Genomic DNA, 24422 nt, shown 5'->3' on the forward strand with positions numbered 1-24422 from the left:
ATAGATGTTCAATCACAGATACATAGACACAAAATTACATAGATGATAAAGATATCAGATACAAATGATAAAAAGGTAAATAGATGTTCAATAAATAGAAAAGAGATATATGCATCAGTTCAGTTCAGTTCAGTTCAGTGGCTCACTCGTGTCTGACTCTTTGCGACCCCATGGACTGCAGCACGCCAGGCCTCCCTGTCCATCACCAACTCCTGGAGCTTGCTCAAACTCATGTCCGTCGAGTCAGTGATGCCATCCAACCATCTCATCCTCTGTTGTCCCCTTCTCCTCCTGCCCTCAATCTTTCCCAGCATCAGGGTCTTTTCCAATGAGTCAGCTCTTCGCATGAGGTGGCCAAAGGATTGGAGTTTCAGCTTCAACATCAGTCCTTCCAATGAATAGATGAAAGATAATAGATGCATAGATTTACTAGTAAGTAGATGATAAGCAAGAGAAGGGGACGACAGAGGATGAGATGGCTGGATGGCATCACAGACACCATGGACGTGAGTCTGAGTGAACTCCGGGAGTTGGTGATGGACAGGGAGGCCTGGCGTGCTGCAATTCATGGGGTTGCAGAGAGTCAGACACGACTGAGTGACCGAACTGAACTGAGATGATAAAAATGTGCATAGACAGATATGTAATACATAGATGATAAATAATTGACTATAAAAAATACATAGAATATAAAAGTGCACATATTCATATGTATAAATATGTATACTTACATTTATATATGTTTATAATTATGTTCTTTTGAGCAAGCTCCAGGAGTTGGTGATGGACAGGGAACCCTGGCGTGCCGCAGCTCACAGGGTCGCAAAGAGTCGGACACGACTGAGCAACTGAACTGAACTGATAATTATATTTTATATATTTGTATCGTGAAATGAAAATATCTCCTGTCACAGCAATAAACAAGAAAAGTCCCAGCCATCAGCAATTTCTGGCCTCCAAATGTGAATGAAAGTGTGTTAGTCACTCAGTCCGACTGTTTGCAACCCCACGGGCTGTAGCCCACCAGGCTCCTCTGTCCATGGGATTTTCCAGGCAAGAACACTGGAGTGGGTTGCCATGCCCTCCTCCAGGGGATCTTCCCCACCCAGGGATCGAACCCGCATCTCTGAAGTCTCCTGCATTGGCAGGCAGGTTCTTTACCACTAGCACCACCTGGAAGTGTCACCAGCAGCAAGCAGGAGACGCCTCTCACTCATGTGGGACCACAGGGTGGCAGCCGCCAGAGCTCAGAAGATGGCCAATGGCACCCCACCATGTACAGCTCCCAGCCACGCGTTTGCAGGATGAGGCACAGAAGGGCTTGTATGTCCGTAACAGCTGCAGAACATGCAGCATTGTGTCTGAATTCTGTATAATTTATAGGATAGGGACCCACAGGGCTGCACATTCCCAAGGAGAAGGATTCTAGTTAAGCGTCAGGGTTGGTCCGCCCTGCTCCGGGAACCCAGGAACACAAGCTGTCAGAGCAATGGCTGTGGTGATTTCAGAAGCTTGTAGACTCCCCACCTTCTCAGAGGTTCAGGTCCTGCTCACAGGGCGGCCGAGACCGAGACCATCAGGGTCTCTTTCCAAATCCGCCCAGCACTGCCCTCCTTCCCGAGTGGAGGTGAGAGCGGAACTCCGAAGGTAGCCTGAGTTAGGGAAGTCCCAACATCGTTTGGAATTCAAAGAAACAATCAAGGAAGAAGTAACTGCTGAAATGGGCTTTGCTGATGGCTCAGTGGTAAAGAACCTGTCTGCCGATGCAGGAAACGTGGGTTCTATCCCTGGGCTGCGAAGATCCCCTGGAGAAGGGAATGGCAACCCACTCCAGTATCCTGGTCTGGACAATCCCCTGGAACGAGGAGCCTGGCTGGCTATAGTCCATGGGATCGCAGAGAGTCGGACACGACTGAGCGACTCACACACAGATGCTTAAACTCCCATCAGAGAGGAAGACGTTACCTATTTGATGATCACGAGCCCTCAGAGCTACCGGTGCCCGAGGGTGGGTAACGTCAACCCCTGTGACCCCACCCTGTCACCTCACCCTCAGTCAGAGGCCCCATGCACGAGCCGACCGCAGACCCCAGAACGTCCCTCCACCACCTGGCCTTTCAAGATGCTTTCCTGGGGCGTCCCTGGTGGCTCAGCAGTAAAGAGGCCACCTGCCATAAAAATGCAAGAGACAACGGGTTTGATCTCTGACCCGGGAGGATCCCTTGGAGCAACTGAAGCCTATGGGCCACAACTGCTGAGCCCAGGGGCTGCGACTACTGAAGGCCACACACCCTAGAGCCCGCAGTCCACAAGAGAAGAGGGTAACTGGCAGGACGGCCAGGGGTCTCCAGACGGAGGAAGTAGGCCGCAAGTGTCGGGCGTTTTTTTCTCTCTCTCTTAAGTGGCAGGAGCAAACAAACTACATGTGTCAGATTATTTTTTTCCCTTTTCTGTACAAAATTTAAAGGTTTCTTTTAAAATTCGGTGTTGCCATGATGACACCTGGTTCCACCTGAACTTAACTTTTCTCAAACCTTGAGCTAACCGATGCATTTTCTTAGGGAAATGTTTCTCTTAAGCTATGTGAATGAACTATTAGACTCTGATTTATTCAGGTCGGTTCTGCCTAGGATTCAGAACCGATAAGGGCTCAGCAAACCAGTATGTTTTATTCACACATTGTCCTCCTAATCTATGTTAATGAAACTATCTATTTGCTTGGAAACCTGCCCTTCTTCATGATTCAGGTCAACCGTTTAATGGCCCGGGATGACTCACCTGGTCCCAATGTTACCTCAAAGTGTGGGTTGCGGGTGAGGGGCCTGGTGCCTCTCTGAGTTTTGAGACAGCTCCTTTCTCTAATTAGCAGACTGCTAGTAGCTGTATAAGATCCAGCTAGAGACTAGCAGGGGGGCACTCTCTCTGCCCCCTTCTGATGTCTATGTCAGATGCTTTCTCTATCTCTTTATACTTTAATAAAACTATATTACACAAAAGCTCTGAGCAATCAAACCTCGTCACTGGGCCCGGATTGAATTCGTCTCCGCCACAGGCCAAGAATCCCGGCGTCTTTCACAGCTCAGCAGCAACCTTTCAAAGAGAAGCCACAGCAATGAGAAGCCTCCAAACCACGGGTAGAGCAGAGCCCGCTCACAGCCCGCAGAAGCACCCTCTGTGCAGCAAAGATGACCCAGTGCAGCCAGACATTAATAAATAAATATAAATTAAAAAAATTTAAAACGCTTTGCCAAAATCCAGCAGGGAGTTCACAGTCTTTTGAGCGTACACTGACCATCCTCCTTGCCTGGGGCCTCCAATAAACACTACACTTTCTTCACTATGGCCTGGGCTCTGCAGACTCACTTAACCACATGTAGGGGAAAAAGACTCAGGTTTGGTTCAGTGACAGTTACAGCCTTGCTGCCCAAAGCAACTGGAAGGGAAAGCTCTCCCCTCTCTTGGAAAGACTGCCGACAGAGAACGCATAACCTGGTGAGCTCGGCTCAACTTGAGGGAAAGGACGTTGGAGGGACCTGAATCAGACCTCAACTGACGTGGGCTCAGCCCAGTGGCTTTTTGACTGAGCTGTGCTTACAAGCCACGGGACCTTTCTGGTGGCTCCAATGGTAAAAGAATCTGCTTACAACACAGGAGGCCTCGGTTGGATCCCTGGGTCGGGAAGATTCCCCTTGGAGAAGGGCATGGCAACCCGCTCCAGTGTTCTTGCCTGCAGAATGCCATGGACAGACAAGCCTGGCGGGCTACAGTCCATGCGGTTGCAGGCAGTTGGACACAAGTGAGCAACTGATGCTATTACTACTTCTAGGAGCCCATAGACGGCACCCGGCCAGATGGTTAAGCATCGGCGTACAGGACAGAATCAACGGTCAAAGGGAGCAGGCTATACAGATGCAGAAACAAGATGTGTCTGGACAGAGACGCAGGCTGCTTCTCCAACCAGATGAACTGCACGGACTCAGATTTTTGTCCCAGAAAAGAAGGAAAACAGCAGAAAAAGCTCGTGCTGGGGGAGGATGGGGAAGCTCCGGGCCTTGGGGCTTACCACCCTTCTTGGTCAGATGGCGAGTATGTTCATCAATGCATTTCATGTTTCTCAACAACAGAAACACGATCAAAAAGAAGAGGAAGACCCTCTCACACTAGTTGACAGGAATGTAAACGGATTCGGCCACCACAGAGAACAGTATGCGAGTTCCTCAAAAAAAACCCTAAAAATAGAGCTACCGTATGGTCCTGCAATCCCACTCCTGGGCGTATATATCTGGAGAAAACTATAATTCTAAAAGATACATGCGTCCCAATGTTCACTGAAGCACTCGTCACAATAGCCAAGACATGGAAGCAATGTCCATCCGTAGAGGAAGGGATGAAAAAGAGGCGGTACTTATTATGTGCGATGGAACATTACTCAGCCGTGAAAAGGAATGAAATAATACACACTTGCAGGCAAGACGGACGAACCTAGAGACGATCACATTGAGTGAACTAGATCAGAAAGACAAATACCATATGGGATCATTTACACGTGAAGTCTAAAAAACGATACAAATGAACTGAGTTACAAGACAGAAATAGATGTAGGAAACAAACTTTTGGTTCCCAGGGGACAGGGGAGCAGGGACACACGAGGAATTTGGGACTAACAGATACATACTGCTGTATATAAAATAAGAAACAAGGAGCTACCATATAGCACAGGGGACTAGATTCAGTATCTTGCGATAACCTACAGTGGGAAGGAATATGAAAAAGGAATATGGACATATGGATAGACGATAGGTCAGTTCAGTTCAGTCGCTCAGTCGTGTCCGACTCTTTGCGACCCCATGAATCGCAGCACGCCAGGCCTCCCTGTCCATCACCAACTCCCGGAGTTCACCTCAGACTCACATCCATCGAGTCGGTGATGCCATCCAGCCATCTCATCCTCTGTCGTCCCCTTCTCCTCCTGCCCCCAATCCCTCCCAGCATCACGGTCTTTTCCAATGAGTCAACTCTTTGCATGAGGTGGCCAAAGTAGGTACATGTTAAACTGAATCAGAAAGCATCACAGAATGATGTAGCACTTCACTGTATTTGAAGAATTACACATAAGTAATTTGAGTACACACACACACACACACACAATGGAATATTACTCAGCCATAAACAAGAACAAATCTTTTGCGACCTGTGACAACACACATGGACTCGGAGGGTGTTACATCAAGTGAAATAAATCACAAACAGAGAAATAGCATGTTACCACCTGTATCCAGAATCTAAAACATTTAATGAATAAATATATCAAAAAAAAACAGACTCCCAGATGGAGAGAAGTAACTAGTGATTACCACTGGAGGAAGGGTACCCTGGAGGGTCAGGATGAGGGGAGGGGATTAAGATATACAAACTACTACATTAGTAGTATACAACGTGTCCGACTCTTTAGGACTCCAAGGACTATACAGTCTGTGGGATTCTCCAGGCCAGAATACTGCAGTAGGTAGACGTTCCTTTCTCCAGGGGAGCTTCCCAACCCAGGGATTGAACTCAGGTCTCCTGCATTATGGGCGGATTCTTTACGAGCTGAGCCACCAGGGAAGCCCATCCGAAAAGCAGCACAAAGCTGTGAAAACCGACCCTGTTCTCCACACGCTCGGCTGTTTGCTACCCCGAGCCTCGGTGAGAAGCAGCCGTGTCCCTCGGACCCAAAATGACATTGATAGGGATCAAGGGAGCATGGAGATTTGATCAAGACTCAAAACATGAATGCCCGCCCCTTCCCACCCCCCGCAAGTCACACCCCCGTGGGGGGAAGGACGGGAAGAGAAAGCGGGCGTGATGAGCTGAGGCGGTCCTCGGGGGAAGCCGGATGGACAGCTCCCCTGTTCTCTGTCCAGAGGCTGGCCATAGTGAGATGCTACCACAGGACTCCACTGATCCCCAGCCGGAGGACCACTCAGGGAAGACTTCCCACCCTCTCCCCTCCAGATCACAACTGTTGTGACCACCTCACTTTACAAGGGCTTCAAGACACAGCTCCCAGGGCTCCCTGGCTACCACCACCCAGGTTGTCAACCCGCAAATCAGCCCGACATCCCACGACAAGGGGCCGGGAGCACATCCTCAGCCCCTTCACTCAAAACAAACATGTACAACCATCATCCATGCTTCCTTTCAGCCCAGTCCTGCCATCCTCCTAGGGGCTGCTCGGAATAAAGGGAACAGTACCCTTCCGCACACAAGGAAAAAAAAAAAGGAACATCTGAGAATCGTGACGTCATTGTGACTTTACTGAGCATGGAACAAACACCACTTAGACGAAGCAGAGAATCAGGATTTTGACGACAAGACCTGAGCGCAAAACACACTCCATTTCCTGGAAGCAGAGTCCCGGGCAGACCCAGATAAGACACGTGAGTGACAGTTAGCGGCCATGTCTTTACGAGAAGTTCTGGATGCCGGCAATGACCTCTTATCTGAGACGTTTACGGACACGTTCCACTTTCGTGTTCAATGGAGAAAGCTCTGAAAGTGGCAGGTTTTCACGACTGAAAAATGGCCTAGTTAAGCTCAAAACGTCTGTGTAGATGTGGCATCCCTGAGCCACCCTGGAATAGAGGCAACCCATAAAACACAGAAAAGGAAAAAGACGACGGATGCTAACCTCCGAGGCTGTTTCTGGGGTAGCTTGCTTTCTTAAAAGAAAGGAGAGCGAGGGAGGGAGCAGGGAAAGATAGGAAATGGAAAAACCCTGGATGCCCTGGTGGTACACATGGTCCGTCGTCACTCAGGACGGACATGGACACACTGCTGTGTTTAACATGGAGAACCAGCCAGGACCTGCTGGACAGCACAGGGAACTCTGCTCAATACTCTGTAATAACCTTATGGTTCCCAGGGGGAAGGGTGGGGGAAGGGATAGTCAGGGAGTCTGGGATGGACATGGACACACTGCTGTATTTAACATGGAGAACCAGCAAGGACCTGCTGGACAGCACAGGGAACTCTGCTCAATGTCATGTGGCAGCCTGGCTGGGAGGGGAGTTTGGGGGAGAAGGGATACATGTCTATGTGTGGCTGAGTCTCTTTGCTGTCCACCTAAAACTGTCCAACATTGTTAATTGGCTATTGTTGTAGAGCTGCTCAGTCATCTCTCTCTGCAACCCCATGGACTGTAGCCCCACCAGGCTCCTCTGTCCATGGGATTCTCCAGGCAAGAATATTGGAGTGGGCTGCCATTCCCTCCTGCAGCGGATCTTCCCAACCCAGGGGTCGAACCCAGGTCTCCTGCATTGGCAGGCAGGTTCTTTACCATGGAGGCCCCTGGGAAGCGTCTTTGAAGCATCGGGACGCACGAACACCACCTGGAGAACACAAGAGCTAGAGAACCTGGCAAGGACCGTGAATTCGGGCAAGGGCGGGGAGGAAAAAAAAAAAAAAAAACACTCGTGGGTGGGAGAAAACAAACCACACCCAATATTTCTTCTTCGGCTTTTTTATAAGCGATGGCACTACGGGCTCAAGGGTAACATGTTGCATCACGCCTTGAAAACAGGGCGGGTGGCTAAAGCGTGTCTCCAGGTTCCCTGGTAATTGACAAGGTAGTCGTGTTCCTTTACGGACCGACGGGGCTAACAGCCGCGGATGGTGCCCCGGGCGGGGGTGGGGCGTGCAAATAGTGCTCACGGGGAGGTGGGCTTTGGGGAACACAGAAGGGGCTTTTGTCCTCAGCGGCCCCCTGATTTCCATGTTTCTGGTTCACCCCAAACCCTCCCTGGCGTGAGGACATGGACACTGTAGGTACGGAATTAGCAGAGGGAGTCAGAACACCCCCGCCGGCCATGCTAGCGTCAGGGGCGTTGAGGATTGGTAATCCGATGGGCGGACGCCTCCGGTTTTTACAAGTCCTTTCTTTCCCGGTTCCTGGAATACAAGGGGGTTCCCCACCACAGCCGCCGCCCCCCGCAGAGGAAACACTTGTTTTCACCAGGTTTGCACCACTCAAGAGCCTCGTGTCTCTTCTCTGTGGACCACCCAGAGTCTGTCTCTCTTCTCTGTGGACCATGCAGCGTCCATCTCAGTCCTCTGGGGTCATCCAGAGTCCGTCTCTCTTGTCTGAGACACCCAAAGTCCGTCTCCCTTCTCTGGACCACCCAGAGTCCGCGTCTCCCCTCTGGGGCACGCACACACCCACACACACACCCACACCCACAAAGATCCGTGTCTTCCGCTCGATTCCCGCATTCCCAGCAGCAGTGCGCCCATCCGCGCTGGGGTGGCGGGGCCGTTAGTCCCAACAGCCGAGCATCCAGAAGGGTACCGCCCCCCAGCGCGCGGCTGTGCACCCGCCCCCGCCCTGCCGGTGCCCGCCAGCCCCAGCCCCGGCTACACGAAGCTGCCGTCCCTGACGCCGAAGAAGCCGGCGTGGGCCGCCTCGCCGGGCGCGAAGGCCTGCTCGTGGTCCAGGCCCCACTCGCCCTCGTCTTCGTCCTCCAGCTCGGCGTCGGCGCCGCCGCGCGCGTTCTCGTACAGGAAGACCTGTTCGTCCACGTGCGCGGGGGCCAGGCGGTTGCGCTTGGCGCTCACCACGGTGGCGCACGAGCCGAAGAGGCGCTCGGGGCCGACGCGCGTGGCCGCCACGGCCCAGTACTTCTGGAGCACCTTGGGCAGCACGGGGAACAGCGCCAGGCGGTCCGACCACCACTTGAGCGGGTCCTCGTTGAGCCCCAGCGGCTTCTGCGACTTGAAGTTGCTGAGCTCCTCCACCACCTGGGCATGCCACTCCTCCTGATCCTCCACGCCCCCGGTGGGGCAGAAGATCTCGGCCAGCATGTCGTTGATGACGCTGGCTGGGGGCGGGGTGGGCGAGGGCGCCGGCTTCTTGGCCGGCGGCGGCTCCTCGGGCGGCGCGGCCGCCTTGTCCTCGGAAGCGCGGTAGGCGCCCTCTTTGACCTTCTCCAGGAGGCCCTTGGCCTCCTCCAGCACGCGGTTCTCCACCTGCTGCCGCTCGAAAGTGGAGAGGAACGGCAGCCTCTTGTAGCGCGGGTCCAGGAAGGTGGCCACGTTGAGGAACAGGTCGATCTCGGGGCTCTCCTGGTAGGTCTTGGCGAGCTCCTTGGCGATCACCTCCTTGGCCATGCTGATCTCCTTGGGGTCCGTCTCCTTGGGGTTGAGAGTCGTGTTCAGCAGCATGTGCAGCAGCGGCTTGACCATGCTGATGGTGGGGTACTTGGAGGCCGACAGCATCTCGGCCACCTGCTTGAAGGGCTGCAGCAGCTCCACCAGGCCCTCGATGGTGGCCCACTCGGCGGCCTCCAGCATGAGATGGTGGTTGTTGGTGTCTTCCAGCAGGACCCCAGCGATGGCAAACTGCTGCTCCTTGAGCCGCTGCAGCATTGCCAGCGTGCTGCCCCACCAGGCCACGCGGTTGCTCACCAGCATGCAGGGGGCCGCGTTCTGCTGTCTCTGCTTTTCGTGGAGCATGACCATGGCCACGGATGACTGCTGGAAGTAGGCCACCAGCTTGGCGCAGCGGCCCAGCAGCGCGCCGAGCTTGGGCAGCCGGAAGGCCTGGCGGATGGCCACGTCGAAGGTATGGCCCAGGCACGGCATGTGCACCGGGATGTCGAGCAGCGAGCAGGCCTGGGCCAAGTCCTTGCTACGGTCCGTGGTGGCGCCGAAGACCTTGGTGTGGACGCCCCACTCGATGAACGCTTCGTAGAGGACGCGCGTGATGGTCTCGGCAGCGTTCTCCTCGGGCACCTCGAAGGTCTTGAGGCAGCGGGAGCCCACCGCCAGCCCGTGGGGGGCCGCGCGGCCCAGGAAGTGCGCCGACAGCGTCACGTAGGTGCGGTTCTGGGTCTGGCTGCGCCACAGGTCGGTGGAGACGCCGCACCAGGCGGCGTCCGCCAGCTCCTTGAGCACCGCCTCGCGCACGGTGCCGTAGCGCTCGGGGATGGCCTTGCCGCAGAAGAACTTGCGGCTCGGCAGCTCGTAGCGCGGCTCAGCGGCCTTCAGCAGCGCCCTGAATGTGGGCTCGTCCACAATGGAGGCCGGGTAGAGGCCCTCGCAGATGAGGCCCATGACGGCGGTGGTCAGCTCCTGCTGCTTGCGGCTCTCGTGGCCGTGCGTGCCGGCCTTGGCGGCCAGCGGCTCAGGCGTGCCGCCGGGCTGCGCGGGGTCCGGCTTCAGCTTGGAGAAGGCGCTGGCGAAGGCTTCGCGCATCTGTTCCGTGTTGCTCTTGACGAACTCGCAGAACTCGTCGGGGTGGTTCTTCTCCAGGTGGTAGGACAGGTTGGAGGTGTTGCCCGAGTAGGCGATCTGGGCCATGCAGATGCGACAGTAGATCTTCTTCCACTGCAGGATGCAGCCCTCGGCATTCGTGTCGAAGCCGAAGTAGCGCCACACTTTGCTCTTGGCGCGCGGGTGCGCCACCAGCTTGAGGTCGCTCTGCCCGCCCTCCAGGCTCTTGCACTCCATCGCGCCGCCCCCGGCTGGGCCTCCGCTCATTCGGGACGACCTGCCGAGAAGCAGCAGAACAAAGAGCGTGAGAAGACGGCCCGGCTCCGCCCGGCCAGCCGGCGGGCGGGGGTAGCAGGGTGGCTCTGGAAACGAGGGCGCACGGAGGTGGGGACCACCCCGAGGCCGCCGCTCCAGCTGGTGGCAAAGCAGCAAGGGCTCAGTCTGAAAAGCGAGCAGCTGTTCATCCAGGTGCCTCGGAGACATGCATTTATTGATTGCTTTTTTTTTTTTTTTAAGTGTTTCCATCCTCTTTGGAATCCTCATGACAGCTCTTTCATCACCTGAGCTGGTGTATTACATCCTGTTCTGGGAAATAAACCAGCCCCGCAAATAAGCAGGCAAGCAGGTGGGTCTGTTCCCCAGCAGACCCCACGGTTCCCAAACACCCCCTTGCCAGGCCAAGAGGACCCACGTCCCCCACTCCTAAAGACTCCTGGTCAGGACGCAGGCGTGTCAAAGGCCACCAAGAAAACTGGCTCAGATAAGAGCAGCACATGCGGGGGTTCTCAAGCAGGCCTGTGCGGCCCTTGTGGCTCACCTGGTAAAGAATCCGCCTGCAATGCAGGAGACCCCTGGTTGCATGCCTGGGTTTGGAAGATCCCCTAGAGAAGGGATAGCTACCCACTGCAGTATGCTTGAGCTTCCCTGGTAGCTCAGCTGGTAAAGAACCTGCCTGCAATGCAGGTGGGGAAGATCCCCTGGAGAAGGGACAGGCTACCCACTCCAGTATTCTTGGGCTTCCCTGTGGCTTAGATGGTAAAGAATCCGCTTGCAATGTGGGAGAATCCTGATTGGATGCCTCGGTCGGGAAGATCCCATAGAGAAGGGACAGGCTACCCACTCCGGTATTCTTGAGGTTCCCTGGTAGCTCAGCTAGTAAAGAACCTGCCTGCAATGCAGGAGACCCCTGGGTCGGGAAGATCCCCTGGAGAAGCAATAGGTTACCCACTCCAGTATTCTTGGGCTTCCCTGGTGGCTCAGATAGTAAAGAATCGGCCTGCAATGCAGGAGACCTGGCTTCAATCCCTGGGTTGGGAAGACACCCTGGGGAGCGGGGCATGGCAACCCACTCCAGTATTCTGGCCTGGACAATCCCCATGGACAGAGGAGTTTGGCAAGCTGATGTCCACGGGGTCCCAAAGAGTCAGACACGACTGAGTGACTGAGCATGCACAAGCAGATACTAGGCTGGCCGACCAGCATTCAAGTGTTTTTTTTTTTCAAATTTTACGTTTTTCAGTGATGCCTTTTTACCCACAATGAGGTATCACCTCACTCCTGTCACAATGGCTTTCATGAAAAAAAAAAAAAAAACCACAAGTAACAAATGTTGACAAGGATGTGGAGAAAAGGGACCCCTTCCTACACTTGGTGGGGATGTGAACTGATGCAGCCACTATGGAGAACAGTACGGACGTTCTTTGAGAAACTAAAATCAGCTACCATACGATCCTGCCGTCCCATTCCTGGGCATAATATGCAGACAAAACGACAATTCAAAAAGATACGTGCACTTCAGCGTTCATTCCAACACTATTCAAAACAGCCAAGACACGGAAGCAACCTAAGTGTCCGTCAACAGAGAAATGGATAAAGAGGTGGTACGTGTACACCACGGAAGACTACTCAGCCACGGAAAGGAATTAACTGATGCCCCCTGCTGTGACATGAACGGACCTAGAGATTATCGTACTGAGTGAAGTTAAGAAAGTGGACGACAAATGGCGATCCAATAAAAAATATTATTTAAAACCAGTGCATATGGAGACTTTGCTGGTGGCCCCAGTGGCTGAGACTCCCAGCTTCCAATGCAGGGGGCCTGGCTTCCATCCTTGGTCAGGGAACCGGATCCCACATGTCACAGCTGAAGACGCTGCATATTCCAACGAAGACACAAAGCAGCCAAATACATACATGTATATATATATACACACACACACGTATACGAAACTAGTGAAGATAACAAAACAGAAGCAGACTCACAGATCTAGAGAACTGCCTCACTGGAAAATCGTTCCTGATGCTGGGAAAGACTGAGGGCAGGAGGAGAAGGGGACGACAGAGGATGAGATGGTGGGATGGCATCACCGACTCAATGGACATAAGTTTAAGCAAGCTCCAGGAGATGGTGAAGGATGGAGAAGCCTGGTGTGCTGCAGTCTATGAGGTCGCAAAGAGTCAAGCATTACTGAACAACAACGACATCAATGATAACTCATGAAAAAATTAGAAAGAGGACTTTGGTACTTCACAGGCTCTATTTTTCTCCCCAGGAGCATCTGGGAATGGATGCCAGACTGGGGCAGGAAGGGAATTCTCCATCCCTGGAATGTCTCAGAATGCCCCCCGCCTCGTGGCCACAAACATCTGGACACTGAGAAGCCAACCAGCCGTGGTGCAGCGTCCCTGGATTCTCAGAGCTCAGCCCCCAGGCTCCCACTGCTGGCGATGCTCACACGCTCAGCTCCGTGGAGCTGCCAGTCAGAGGGCCAGGACACCCGAAAGGCTAGCTGAGTTTTCTTAAGAGGTGTCAGGGGAGGGACCTCCCTGGTCGGCCAGTGGTTAAGGCTCCATGCTCCCAGGGGGAACTTGTTAGTCACCTACTTTATAGATGGCAGCTCCACAGCTATTTTATGCATGGCAGGGGGCACAGGTGGATCCCTGCGTGCGGAACTAGGATCCTGCATGCAGTCCAAGAGCATACAAACAAAAAAAGACTATATCAAGAAAAGAATTGAAGGTGTCTGTTACTCACAGACATAGAAAACGTATGGCCACCAAAGCGGAAGGATGAGAGATATATTAGGAGTTTGGGATTAACAGATACACACGACTATATATAAAATAGATAACTAACAAGGACCTATGTACCATATGTAATAGGAAACTATATTCATTACGGGCTTCCCTGGTGGCTCAGCTGGTAAAGAATCCACCTGCAATGTGGGAGACCTGGGTGCAATCCCCGAGTTGGAAGATCCCCTGGAGAAGGGATAGGCTACCCACTCCAGTATTCTTGGGCTTCCCTGGGGGCTCAGCTGGTAAAGAATCTGCCTGCAGTGTGGGAGACCTGGGTTCAACCCCTGGGTTGGGAAGATTCCCCTGGAGAAGGGAAAGGTTACCCACTCCAGTATTCTGGCCTGGAGAATCCCATGGATTCTCCATGGGGTCGCAAAGAGTCAGACACGACTGAGCGACTCTCACTTTCTGACTATATATAAACTAGATGACCGACAGGGACCTAGTTACTGTATATAACAGGAAACTACATTCATTATACGATTATACACCCAGATAACTATATAATACACTATCATCTTGCTGTAATGGAAAAGAATATGAATATGTATGTGTGTGCCCAACTGAATCACTTTGCTGTGCGCCTGAAACTAACACAGCCCTGTAAATCAAACATCAATTTGTTAAAAAAAATTCTTTAATTAAAACAAATTTAAAAACGTGTCTGTTAAATCTGCAAGCCTTCAATCTCCTGTTGTCGTTTGGTCGCTCATTCGTGTCCGACTCTCTGCGACCGCATAGACCACAGCACGCCAGGCTTCCCTGTCCTTCCCCGTCTCCCGGACTTTGCTCAGCCTACTGTACAGCACTCACAGTTAAATCACACACTGCAGCCACCAGGCATTTTCTGAGTGTGGGGGCAAATATTCAAAACTCAGTAACGACAGTGGGCTGAAAATCACCCTCCACTGAAAATTCATGTCCTCCCAAAACCTCAGAAGAGGACATTACATGGAAATAAGTTCTCTGCAGACATGATGGAGTGAAGGTCTGAGATGAGGTCCTCTTGGATGGGGGTGGCCCTAAACCCAGGGACAGGGTCCTTATAAGACACAGAAGAGGGGAGACACGGACGCAGAGAAGCAGCCACGTGGAGACAGGGGCAGAGACGGGAGGGAGGCGGCCACCAGCCCAGGGATGGATGCCTGGAGCCCCCAGAAGCTGGGAGAGGCGGGAAGGACCCTCCCCTGGAGCCTCTGCAGGGAGCCCAGCCCTGGGACCCCTGGACCTCAGACGCCTGGTCCCCAGGAAGAGACAGGATGCCTTCGTGTGATTTCAAATGCTCTGCTCGGGCCAGAGGGCTCAGAGGTGGGGCCCTGGGGGTGGCGATCCAACAAGGCCAGGATGTGTAGAGAAAGAAAGGACCCTAGGATCACAGCTCCTGCAGATGGACTAGGAGTGGGGGGGTGCCTGGGCATGGGAAACGCCGTCCCCTAAAGCGAGGGGAACCTCGCAGCAGGCACCACAGCTGGGCTCTGGCATGGAGCTCTTCCGTCCTACATGGGCAACGCAATTCAGTCTCATCAGAGTTTCCTACTACATGGTCGTCGTGATGCCAACCACGATGAACGATCAGTGCTGTTGGGCTGAAGGCAGCCTGAGGTCTGTGGTCCTGCAGGAAGCATCGTGACAAAGCCACAGCTTAAGGAGGCACCGCCCGTGGGGAGTCTCCCCCTTGCAGTTTCACAACCAATGGACAAATGATGGCAGGATTTCCCGAGGCCCCCTAAGGAGACGGGGACACAGGAAGGCAGTTTATTTGTTTGTTTTTCCACTCTGCTTTTAACTGGCCTTTCTCTGAGGTCAACCAGGCTGAGCATCTTTTCAAGTTTATCTGTTGGCCACCTGTCTGTCTTCTTGGAAGAAATGTCAACTCAAAATGTCCACTGAGGTCCTCTGGCTATTTTTAATTGGGTTGCATGCTAAGTCGCTTCAGTCATGTCCAACTCTCTGCAACCCCACGGACTGTAGCCCGCCAGGCTCCTCTGTCCATGGGGATTCTCCAGGCAAGACGACTGGAGTGGGTTGCTATTTCCTCCTCCAGGGGAATCTTCCCGACCCAGGGATCGAAGCCAGGTCTCCTGGATCTCCTGCACTGCAGACAGATTCTTTACCCCTGAGCCACCTGGGAAGCCCATCATCGGTCACATTATTTGTAAACACTTTCTCCCTTTCCACTGGCTGGCCTTCTGTTTTGTCCCAGTTTAATTCGGTCCCATTTGGTTATTTCTGCTTTTATTTCCCTTGCCGCAAGACACAGGACCAAAAAGCTACTGCTAAGAATTAAGTCAGATTACTCTCTTCCTGTGTTTTCTCCTACGAGTCTCATGGTTTCCAGAGTCTTACGTTTAGGTCTTTAATCCGTTTTGAGTTTTGGGGGTTTTGTGCTTTTTTCTGGCTGCCCTGGGTCTTCACTGCCACATGAAAGCTTTTTCCAGTCGTGAGTGGCAGCTGCTGTCCAGCTGCGGCACGTGGGCTGACATGCTATGCAGAGTGATCCCCAGACCAGGGATCGAACTGGTGTCCCCCCGAGTGGCAAGGCAGATTCTTAACCACTGGCCCATCAGCGAAGCCCCTAGAGTTTATGTCTGCATATGGCGTTAGCGCGTATTCCACTTCCATTCTTTTCCCTGGAGCTGTCCAGTCGCGTGTGATGGGTTGGAGCGTATACACTAACCACGGCGGGGCACAGCAAGACTTGCATGGTCCACGGCCGCTTTCAGAGTCAGGAACGAAGGTTCTGTCCAAGCAGCCTCCACGCCAAGTGGGCAACCCTAGCATCTCTCGGGGGGAAAGCATCGCCAAGATGCTACCCGGGGCCTGGAGGGGTCTTGCCTTTGCTCACAGCAGTGGCACCATCCAGATCATCCACAAACATAATGACCGTGTCCCGAGAAAAAGGATGAAGTCAGCAAGTGGAGGGCCAGCATCACTCTGCTCCACTGGGACTTCCAGGAGCCGGCAAGGACCAAAAACAGCCACTATGCTCCCTGATTTGGTATTTGTTTGGGGAGAATATAGTTGTTTTTTTGTTGGGTGGGAAAAAAAAATTACTGGGAATAACATATAAGCAGCTTGTTATTTTTTGTTGGGTTGAAAAAAATGTTACTAGGGATCACATGTAAGTGGCTTCTGATTTTTCGCTGGGTAAAAAAAAAAAGTGTTACTGGGAATAACATGTAAGCGGTTTGTTATTTTTCGATGGGTAAAAGGAAGAAAAATTAAAGTGTTGGGCTTCCCAGGTGGCTCAGTGGTAACGAACCCACCTGCTAATATGCAGGAGATGTGGGATGGATCCCTGGGTCAGGAAGATCCCCTGGAGGAGGAAACGGCAGCCCACTCCAGGATTCTTGCCTGGAGAATCCCATGGACAGAGGAGCCTGGCGGGCTACACTCCACGGGGTCACAGAGACTTGGTTATGACTCAGCAACATCAGCAAAGAAAGGTTACTGGGAATCACATGTAAGTGTCTCGTTAATGTGATCTGAAATTCACGTTGTAGATTTCCGTGTTGACCATTTAAAGTTCTTTTTTCATTTCTTGCATGTGAATGTCGGCTCCTCATTCCTTTGCAAGATGGAATCTATAATGTGCTAGAATAATAAAGGAGTTCTCAGGGCTGGCAATGTTACAATAGCTGTTGAGTAGTTCTATCTTTCTCTTACATTTCAAAAAAAATAAAAAAAACCGTGGCCCCTCCCTGGGAGAAAACTGTATTTCCCGATAAAAGATAAAAAACATAACCACAATACCATGACCACAGCTAAGCAACTGTGACAAGAATTTCTCAACATCATCGAAAAAAAATTTTAAGTTTTTACTTTATTAACATGGAACTGAATAGGATCAATGCAGACAAGAAAAAGCCACACAAACCAAAGCCTTGGGGGAAGGGGGAGTCCTCATTTCTTTTTAAGACTAAAAAGAGCCAAAGGTCAACCGAACTATGGTTTTGCCTCCCTGGAGTGACAGCTCCCAACTATTCATATGTACACAAAACCAGCCAGATGTTACTTCCTCTTGACAGACTTTTTTAAAAATCCTACAGTTTGAAAACTAGAATCCGCCCTAAAATGGCTTTGTAAATGGGCCAGCTGACCTCTGTTCTTGAGCTGGACACTCAGTCCATCAGCAGAAGTCCATTTTCCAGACCAAAGTCCATTTTCCAGATCACAAGGCCTGACTCCTATTTGCAACAGAGCTTTTTTTTTTTTTTTTTAAATTTTTTGTGGTTATTGTTCATCATGGATTTTTTTTTCTTCATCAAGTTTAAAAAAAAAAAAAAATTGGGGGGGCCATGTCTGAGGCATGGAAGACCAGAGTTCCCCAACCACAGATGGAACCTGAGCCCCCTGCAGTGGAAGCAAGGAGCCTTAACCATGGGGCCCCCAAGGGGGTCCCTGAAACAGAATTCTTACAGGAAAATCTGCATGGTACCTTTATTTTCTTGGGCTCCAAAATCACCACAAACGGTGACTGCAGCCATGAAATTAAGAGACTCTTGCTCCTTGAAAGAAAAGCTAAGACAAACCCAGACTGTGTATTAAAAAGCAGAGACATCACTTTGCTGACAAAGGTAAGTCTGGTCAAAGCAATGGTTTGACTAAAGAATTGATGCTTTTGAACTATGGTGTTGGAGAGGACTCTTGAGAGTCCCTTGGACAGCAGGGAGATCCAACCAGTCCATCCTAAAGGAAATCAATCCTGAGTGTTCATTGGAAGGATTGATGTTGAAGCTGAAACTCCAATTCTTTGACCACCTGATGCAAAGAACTGACTCATGGGAAAAGACCCTGATGCTGGGAAAGACTGAAGGCGGGAGGAGAAGGGGACGACAGAGGAGGAGATGGTTGGATGGCATCACGGACTCAATGGACAAGAGTTTGAATAAACTCCCGGAGTTGGTGATGGACAGGGAGGTCTGGTGTGCTGTGGTCCATGGGACTGCAGACTCCGACATGACTTAGCAACTGGACAAGTTGTAACAGACAATGACCATAGAGAATGTGGAGGTCAGACTCTATTAGAGGAATTCTTCTAACTCCTCTATTAGAGGAATTCTTCTAACTCCTCTATTAGAGGAATTCTTCATTTGCCCACATAGGTCTCTAGCCACGCACAGACCTCCAACTGCCGTGAGTTTGTCACCCTCTTGTCTGTAGTAATACATTTTAAGAAAACGTCCCCTTCAGGAGTCAGCTCCTGTTTGAAGCATCTTCTTCCACCTTTTCACAGAATCCACGGGCACTCACACGGCACGCCTGCCCCAGTGGATAAAATGTGCAGGGTCATGCACAATTCCAAAGGGAGGGTCATAAACGTGGGAGAGAAACCTCCATCTTATCGCAGTCACACCGGGAGAAGGTATTCAAGTGCAATGAATATGTGCTGTGAGTTTTCCCCCACGAAAAAGACGAGAAACAGCTCACCTCCAGAAAACTCCACATTTGCCCAAGCAAGCCACCGTTGAGGGGCTGAGATGATCCACAGACAGATTCACCCAATATTCAATACCTGACGTGCAAACATTAGCAATGGGCGTAAGCAAAGAAGTTTTAAGTCTGATGTGTGATCTGACTTCTCCGGGTGGGTGATCAGAGAATGGGCTTGTGAACATATAGTGGGGGAAGGAGACGGTGGGACGAATTGAGAGAGTGGCGTTGTTATATATACACACACGACCATGCGTAAAACAGACAGCTAGTGCGAAGCTGCTCTGTAGCACAGGGAGCTCAGCTCAGGGCTCTGTGATGACCTAGAGGGGTGGATGGGGGTGGAGGGAGGCTCAAGAGGGAGCAGATGTATGTAAACCTATAGCTGATTCAAGCTGGCTTAAAACTCAACACTCAGAAAAACTAAGATCATGGCATCCGGTCCCATCACTTCATGGCAAACAGATGGGGAAACCGTGGAAACAGTGGCTGACTTTATTTTTCTGGGCTCCAAAATCACTGCAGATGGTGACTGCAGCTGTGACATTAAAAGATGCTTACTCTTTGGAAGAAAAGTTATGACCAACCTAGACAGTGTATTAAAAAGCACAGATATTACTTGGCCAACAAAGGTCCATCTAGTCAAGGCTATGGTTTTTCCAGTCATCATGTATGGATGTGAGAGCTGGACCGTAAAGCTGAGCGCCAAAGAATGGATGCTTTTGAACCGTGGTGTTGGAGAAGACTTGAGAGTCCCTTGGACTGCAAGATCCAAGCAGTCCATCCTAAAGGAAATCAGTCCTGAATGTTCACTGCAAAGACTGATGCTGAAGCTGAAACTCCAATACTCTGGCCACCCGATGCGAAGAACTGACTCACTGGAAAAGACCCTGATGCTGGGAGGGATTGGGGGCAGGAGGAGAAGGAGATGACAGAGGATGCGATGGTTGGATGGCATCACTGACTCGATGGACATGAGTTTGAGCAAGCTCCAGGAGTTGGTGATGGACAGGGAGGCCTGTCCTGTGCTGCGGTCCATGGGGTCGCAAACAGTCGGACACGACTGAGCGACTGCACTGAACTACAGCTGATTCACACTGTTTTACATCAAAACCCAACACAACACTGTAAAGCAATTATCATTCAATTAACAATATTAAAAAAAAAAAAAAAGACCTTTCACAACCAAACGCACTTTAGCAATCATTGCTGTGGTTTGTTGTTATCACTTTAAAATACGTAAATAAGAAAGTGTTTCTGTCACTGAGACCATGCTTGCTCCACTCTCCACACCACAGGCCACGAATCCGAGAGACAAACTGTTGAGGCAAGAAAGAGACTTTAATCAGGGAGCCTGCAGACCGAGAAGATGGCAGGCTAGCACCTCAAAGCAAGTATCTTACTGGGGTCTGGATGCCAGGTTCTTATATAGATCTGAGAGGAAGAAGCCATGTGGAACTGAAGTCAAAAGGCTGCATCCAGAGGGAGAGACAGTGCGGAAGTCACGTGAAAGGGTCTGCACTCTTGCTAAACATCTCCCACGAAATGTCCAGCCTTCCTAAGCGCTGTGTTAAACTCATCTATTCACAGGTGGGCAGGGACAAACTCTCTCTCCAGAGCTAAATAAATGCACTTTAAGTGAAAGTCACTCATTCGTTTAGGACTCTTTGCGACCCCATGGACTATACAGTCCATGGAATTCTGCAGGCCAGAATACTGGAGTGGGTAGCCTTTCCCTTCTCCAGGAGATCTTCCCAACCCAGGGATGGAACCCAGCTCTCCAGCTCTGCAGGTGGATTCTTTATCAGCTGAGCCACCAGGGAAGCCCCCAAAAGGCACTTTACTTGACAGTCAGAGAGGCAGGGTCCTCCAGGCAAGCCACTGAGTACGATTATAATAATAAAGGGGCTTCCCTGGTGGCTTAGACGGTAAAGAATCTCCCTGCAATGCAGGGGACCTGGGTTTGATCCCTGGGTCAAGCAGATGCCCTGGAGAAGGGAATGGCAACCACTCCAGTATTCTTGCCTAGAAAATCCCATGGGCAGAGGTGCCTGGTGGGCTACAGTCTGTGGGGTCGCAAAGAGTCAGACAGGACTGAGCGACTTTCTTTTTTTTTTCTTTATAATAATAAAAAGCAAGTCAAAGAAACAGCTTCCAACATGGAGTTAGAATTGGTGACTTTCTCCCTGTAACATTTCCACATTAATTATTTTATACTTTGTACATATTTATATAGCCCATACATACTATTAAAAAAGAAAACATCTGATGTCTAAAGGCAAAAAACCAGGACTCCCCTGGAGGTCCAATGGTTACAACTTGGCCGTTTCAATACCGGGTTCAATCCTGGGTGGGGTTGCTAAGGTCCGTTATGACTCAGTGAACAAAAAACCCAGAAACAAAAACAGAAGCAACACTGTGACCAATTCAATAAAGACAAAACAAAACAAAAAATCCCAGCTACTCTGCATCTGAACTGGGCCTCTGGGGTACAGTTTATTTAGCTGCATACCTGGGCAAAGTTCAACGTCTGGCCCGCCAGGATCCTCAGTCTGTGGGATTCTCCAGGCAAGAATACTGGAGTGGGTGGCCATTCCCTTCTCCAGGGGATCTTCCCCTCCGGGATAGAACCCTGGTCTCCTGCACTGCAAGCAGATTGTTCACTGTCTGAGTCACCAGGGAAGCCCACAACCTCCCCTGCTACTGCTAAGTCGCTTCAGTCGTGTCCGACTCTGTGCGACCCCACAGACGGCAGCCCACCAGGCTCCCCCGTCCCTGGGATTCTCCAGGCAAGAACACTGGAGTGGGTTGCCATTTCCTTCTCCAATGCATGCAAGTGAAAAGTGAAAGTGAAGCCGCTCAGTCGTGTCCGACTCTTAGTGACCCCATGGACTGCAGCCCACCAGGCTCCTCCGTCCATGGGATTTTCCAGGCAAGAGTACTGGAGTGGGGTGCCATTGCCTTCTCCACCCCTGGGTGCACTGCAATTTCGGGCCAGTTTGGGGCGAACACGGGACTGCTCTGCACAGTCCTTCACTGTTGACAAGTCAGCCCAGACGTCAAAGCTGTCCTCTGCCTTCCACTGCAGTCTTTTCCGGTCACGCTTGATGTGCTTTTTAAAAAAGCACCAAAATGCAGTTGATCAGAAAACTAAACGCTTAGCTCACATAAACCTGGGAAGATGTATCTCCCTGGGTGAAGACCCAGGGAGGGGAGAAAAAGAAGTCCTTGTGCTCAGAGCTGCAGGTGTGCAAGGCCTGGGCCCTGCAGGGCCTTCCTGGGGGTGCTGGAGGCACGGGAAGGCATTTGCACAAGCCTAGTAACAGCCTCTCTGTTTCTCCAGCCCAATCTCCTGGGGGTGGTCAGGGGCGTTACCCCCAGGCTGCCCTGGGAGAGGGGGGTGTGGGGGTGCTATGCCAACACCCCGAAAACACAGTTGGACTTAAGAATCTCTCTTACGCCAGACGATAAAGAGAGTCGTTACAAGGTAACAGGGCACCACGCTTCCCAGAGAATACTTTGTTTTCACCTAAAAAAATTGATATGTCATTTACGGCTCACAGACCCTAGAGTTATTTTGATATCCTGCAAGTCAAGAGCAGACAGAAACAACACCGGTTTCCTCGATCGAAGTCCTGAGAACACCGAGGTGGCCAGACAGCCAGAGAGCCCCCCAGATTGGTGGGAAAGGGAGTCGGGGGGCGGGGGGTCCCTAATATGCGTGAAGACGCGAATGGGTCCCCGCACCGCCAAGTTTGGGCCCCGAGGCTCCGCGCAGGTGGTGCAGGCCAGAGAAACCGGCGGCCCCTAAACGGGAGCTCTCCTCTCTAGGGCTCCTAGAAGCCCTAGAAGCCGCCGCCGGCCCCTTGGCGCGCCCCCGCCCCCGCCCCAGCTCCCCGGTCCCTGCAAACCCGGGCAGGCCCCGTTCTACTGGAGCCTGCGCGGGGCCGGGATGGCGGGCGCCCTCCGCCTCCCTCCGGGACGCGGGTCTGCAGAGCCCAGGGACCCGGGGGGGGCTGCCGCCGTGGTTGGGGAGCGCACGGATCCCCTGGAGAGACCCCAGCCCCCGGGGCGCTGGGGAGGGCGCGCCTTCCCCCAAGCCAACCCCCCAGGCCGCCCGGCCCGGCTTCCGGGAGCGCCCGACGCGGCGCGTACGAACCTGCGACCCCCAGGCCAGGGCGCGCGGGACCCCCTGGCTACCCCGGCCCCCGGGGCGCGCGGAGCGGGCGGGGCGGTGGGGAGGCCGCGCCTCCTCCCACCGCCAAGGCCGCCCGGCCCTGCTTCCGGGAGCGCCCGACGCGCCCGCCTCCCCGCGCCCCTTCCCAGCTCCGCCCCAAACCTGGGGTCCTCTCCACGGGCGGAGGGCGCGCCCCGGGCCCGGCGGCGCGGTCCCCGGCCAGCCCCACGCCGCAGCCCCGCCCGGCCCCGGCCCCTCGCCGCCTCCCCGCGCCCCTCCCCGGCCGCTGACCTGGCTCCACGAAGCCCCGGACGCAGCGGCGCAGCAGCTGCGCCACGATCAGCGCCGCGCCCACCGCGTACACCCGCAGGGCCGCCCGCGCCGCGGACAAAGGCGACATGGCTGCCCCTCCGCCGCCGCTTCCGCGCCGCCCGCCGGACTCGGAGCCCCGGGCCGGACGGCGGAAACGCGCCCGTGGCGGCCCGCCCCGCGCCGCGCCCGCGCCCCGCCCCCCGCGCGCGCCCGACTCCCGCCCCGAGCGCGCCCCCGCGCCCCGCCCCCCCCCCGCGCGCGCCCCCGACTCCCGCCCCCCGCGCGTGCCCCCAGCCCCTCCTGCGCGCGCCCCGACTCCCGCCTCGCGCGCGCGCGCCCCCGACTCGTGCCCCGCGCGCGTTCTCCCAGCGCTTCCTGCGCGCGCCCCCAGCGCCTCCTGCGCGTGCCCCGGACTCCCGCCCCGCGCGCACCCCCAGCCCCTCCTGCACGCGCCCCCGACTCCCGCCCCGCGCGCGCGTGTCCCCAGCCCCTCCCGGACCCCCGTCCGATCCCTGCGGCCGAGCACCCCCGCCACAAACGGGGACCCCGGAACCACCCCCCCCCCCCGCCGTGGATCATAGACCCAAAGGACCCCTGACCAGACCCCGGGATCCCCCCGCGGATCATAGACCCCAGGGACCCCCACCCGGACTCTAGGAGCACCACAGCCCCCAGGATCATGGACCCCAGGGACCCCCTCCCAGAACCGGGGACATCCCCCCCCATCATAGACCCCAGGGACCCCCCACCTGGACGCCAGGACCACCACAGCCCCCAGGATCATGGATCCCAAGGACCCCTTCCCAGACCCAGGGACCCCCACTCCCAGATCATAGACCCCAGGGACCCCTGACCGGACCCTGGGACCCCTCTCCAATCATAGAACCCAAGGACCCCAGTCCAGGCCAGAGACTGCCTCATACATGTCCACTGTCTGGATCACAGTCCCCAGTCACGCACGCACACACACACACACACACACACACACACACACACACACACACACACCCCCCCCACACACACACACCCTCTGTCTGGACCATAGTCCCCAAGGACACACACATACACCAAGGTCCCCTATCTGTCTGGACCACAGTCCCCAGGGACACGCGCGCACACACACACACACACACACACACACACACACACACACACACACACACGTCCTCTGGAC

The 24422-nt window shown here is 53.4% G+C and overlaps 2 protein-coding genes and 1 non-coding gene across 9 annotated transcripts in view; 1 reads left to right on the forward strand and 2 right to left on the reverse strand.

Annotated features, from left to right (window-relative positions):
• Positions 1-23395, reverse strand: part of DHRSX (dehydrogenase/reductase X-linked) — a 223723-nt gene extending 200328 nt beyond the window's left edge. For all 6 annotated transcript variants that reach the window (XR_009493644.1, XR_009493643.1, XM_059884017.1 and 3 more), the window contains exon 1: positions 23228-23395. Coding sequence is in view for 4 of the 6 variants with exons in the window: in XM_059884017.1 (XP_059740000.1) it covers positions 23228-23336 (109 nt within the window). In the remaining 2 variants the exon portion in view is untranslated. The remainder of the gene's footprint in view (positions 1-23227) is intronic.
• On the reverse strand, positions 6276-23395 carry ZBED1 (zinc finger BED-type containing 1). 2 transcript variants are annotated; one of them, XM_059884014.1, is made up of 2 exons: positions 23228-23395; positions 6276-10525 (listed from the first exon to the last, which is right to left on the reverse strand). In XM_059884014.1, the coding sequence occupies exon 2, from the start codon at positions 10513-10515 to the stop codon at positions 8392-8394; it is 2124 nt and encodes a 707-aa protein (XP_059739997.1). In that variant the 5' UTR covers positions 10516-10525; positions 23228-23395; the 3' UTR covers positions 6276-8391. The 2 variants fall into 2 exon arrangements, with proteins under 2 accessions (XP_059739997.1, XP_059739998.1); XM_059884015.1 differs by lacking the exon at positions 23228-23395 and adding an exon at positions 22919-22996.
• On the forward strand, positions 16868-16996 carry LOC112445271 (small nucleolar RNA U109). Its single transcript, XR_009493667.1, has one exon. It is a non-coding gene; the product is annotated as a small nucleolar RNA U109 (small nucleolar RNA).
• Positions 23396-24422: the final 1027 nt, after the last annotated feature.

Source organism: Bos taurus, chromosome Y (genome assembly GCF_002263795.3).
Source record: "Bos taurus isolate L1 Dominette 01449 registration number 42190680 breed Hereford chromosome Y, ARS-UCD2.0, whole genome shotgun sequence".
Classification (NCBI taxonomy): Eukaryota; Metazoa; Chordata; class Mammalia; order Artiodactyla; family Bovidae; genus Bos; species Bos taurus.

What these genes read in the sequence shown, in the direction of transcription:
- ZBED1 (XM_059884014.1), bottom strand. Translation starts at nt 10,515, where the DNA reads ATGAGCGGAGGCCCAGCCGGGGGCGGCGCGATGGAGTGCAAGAGCCTG.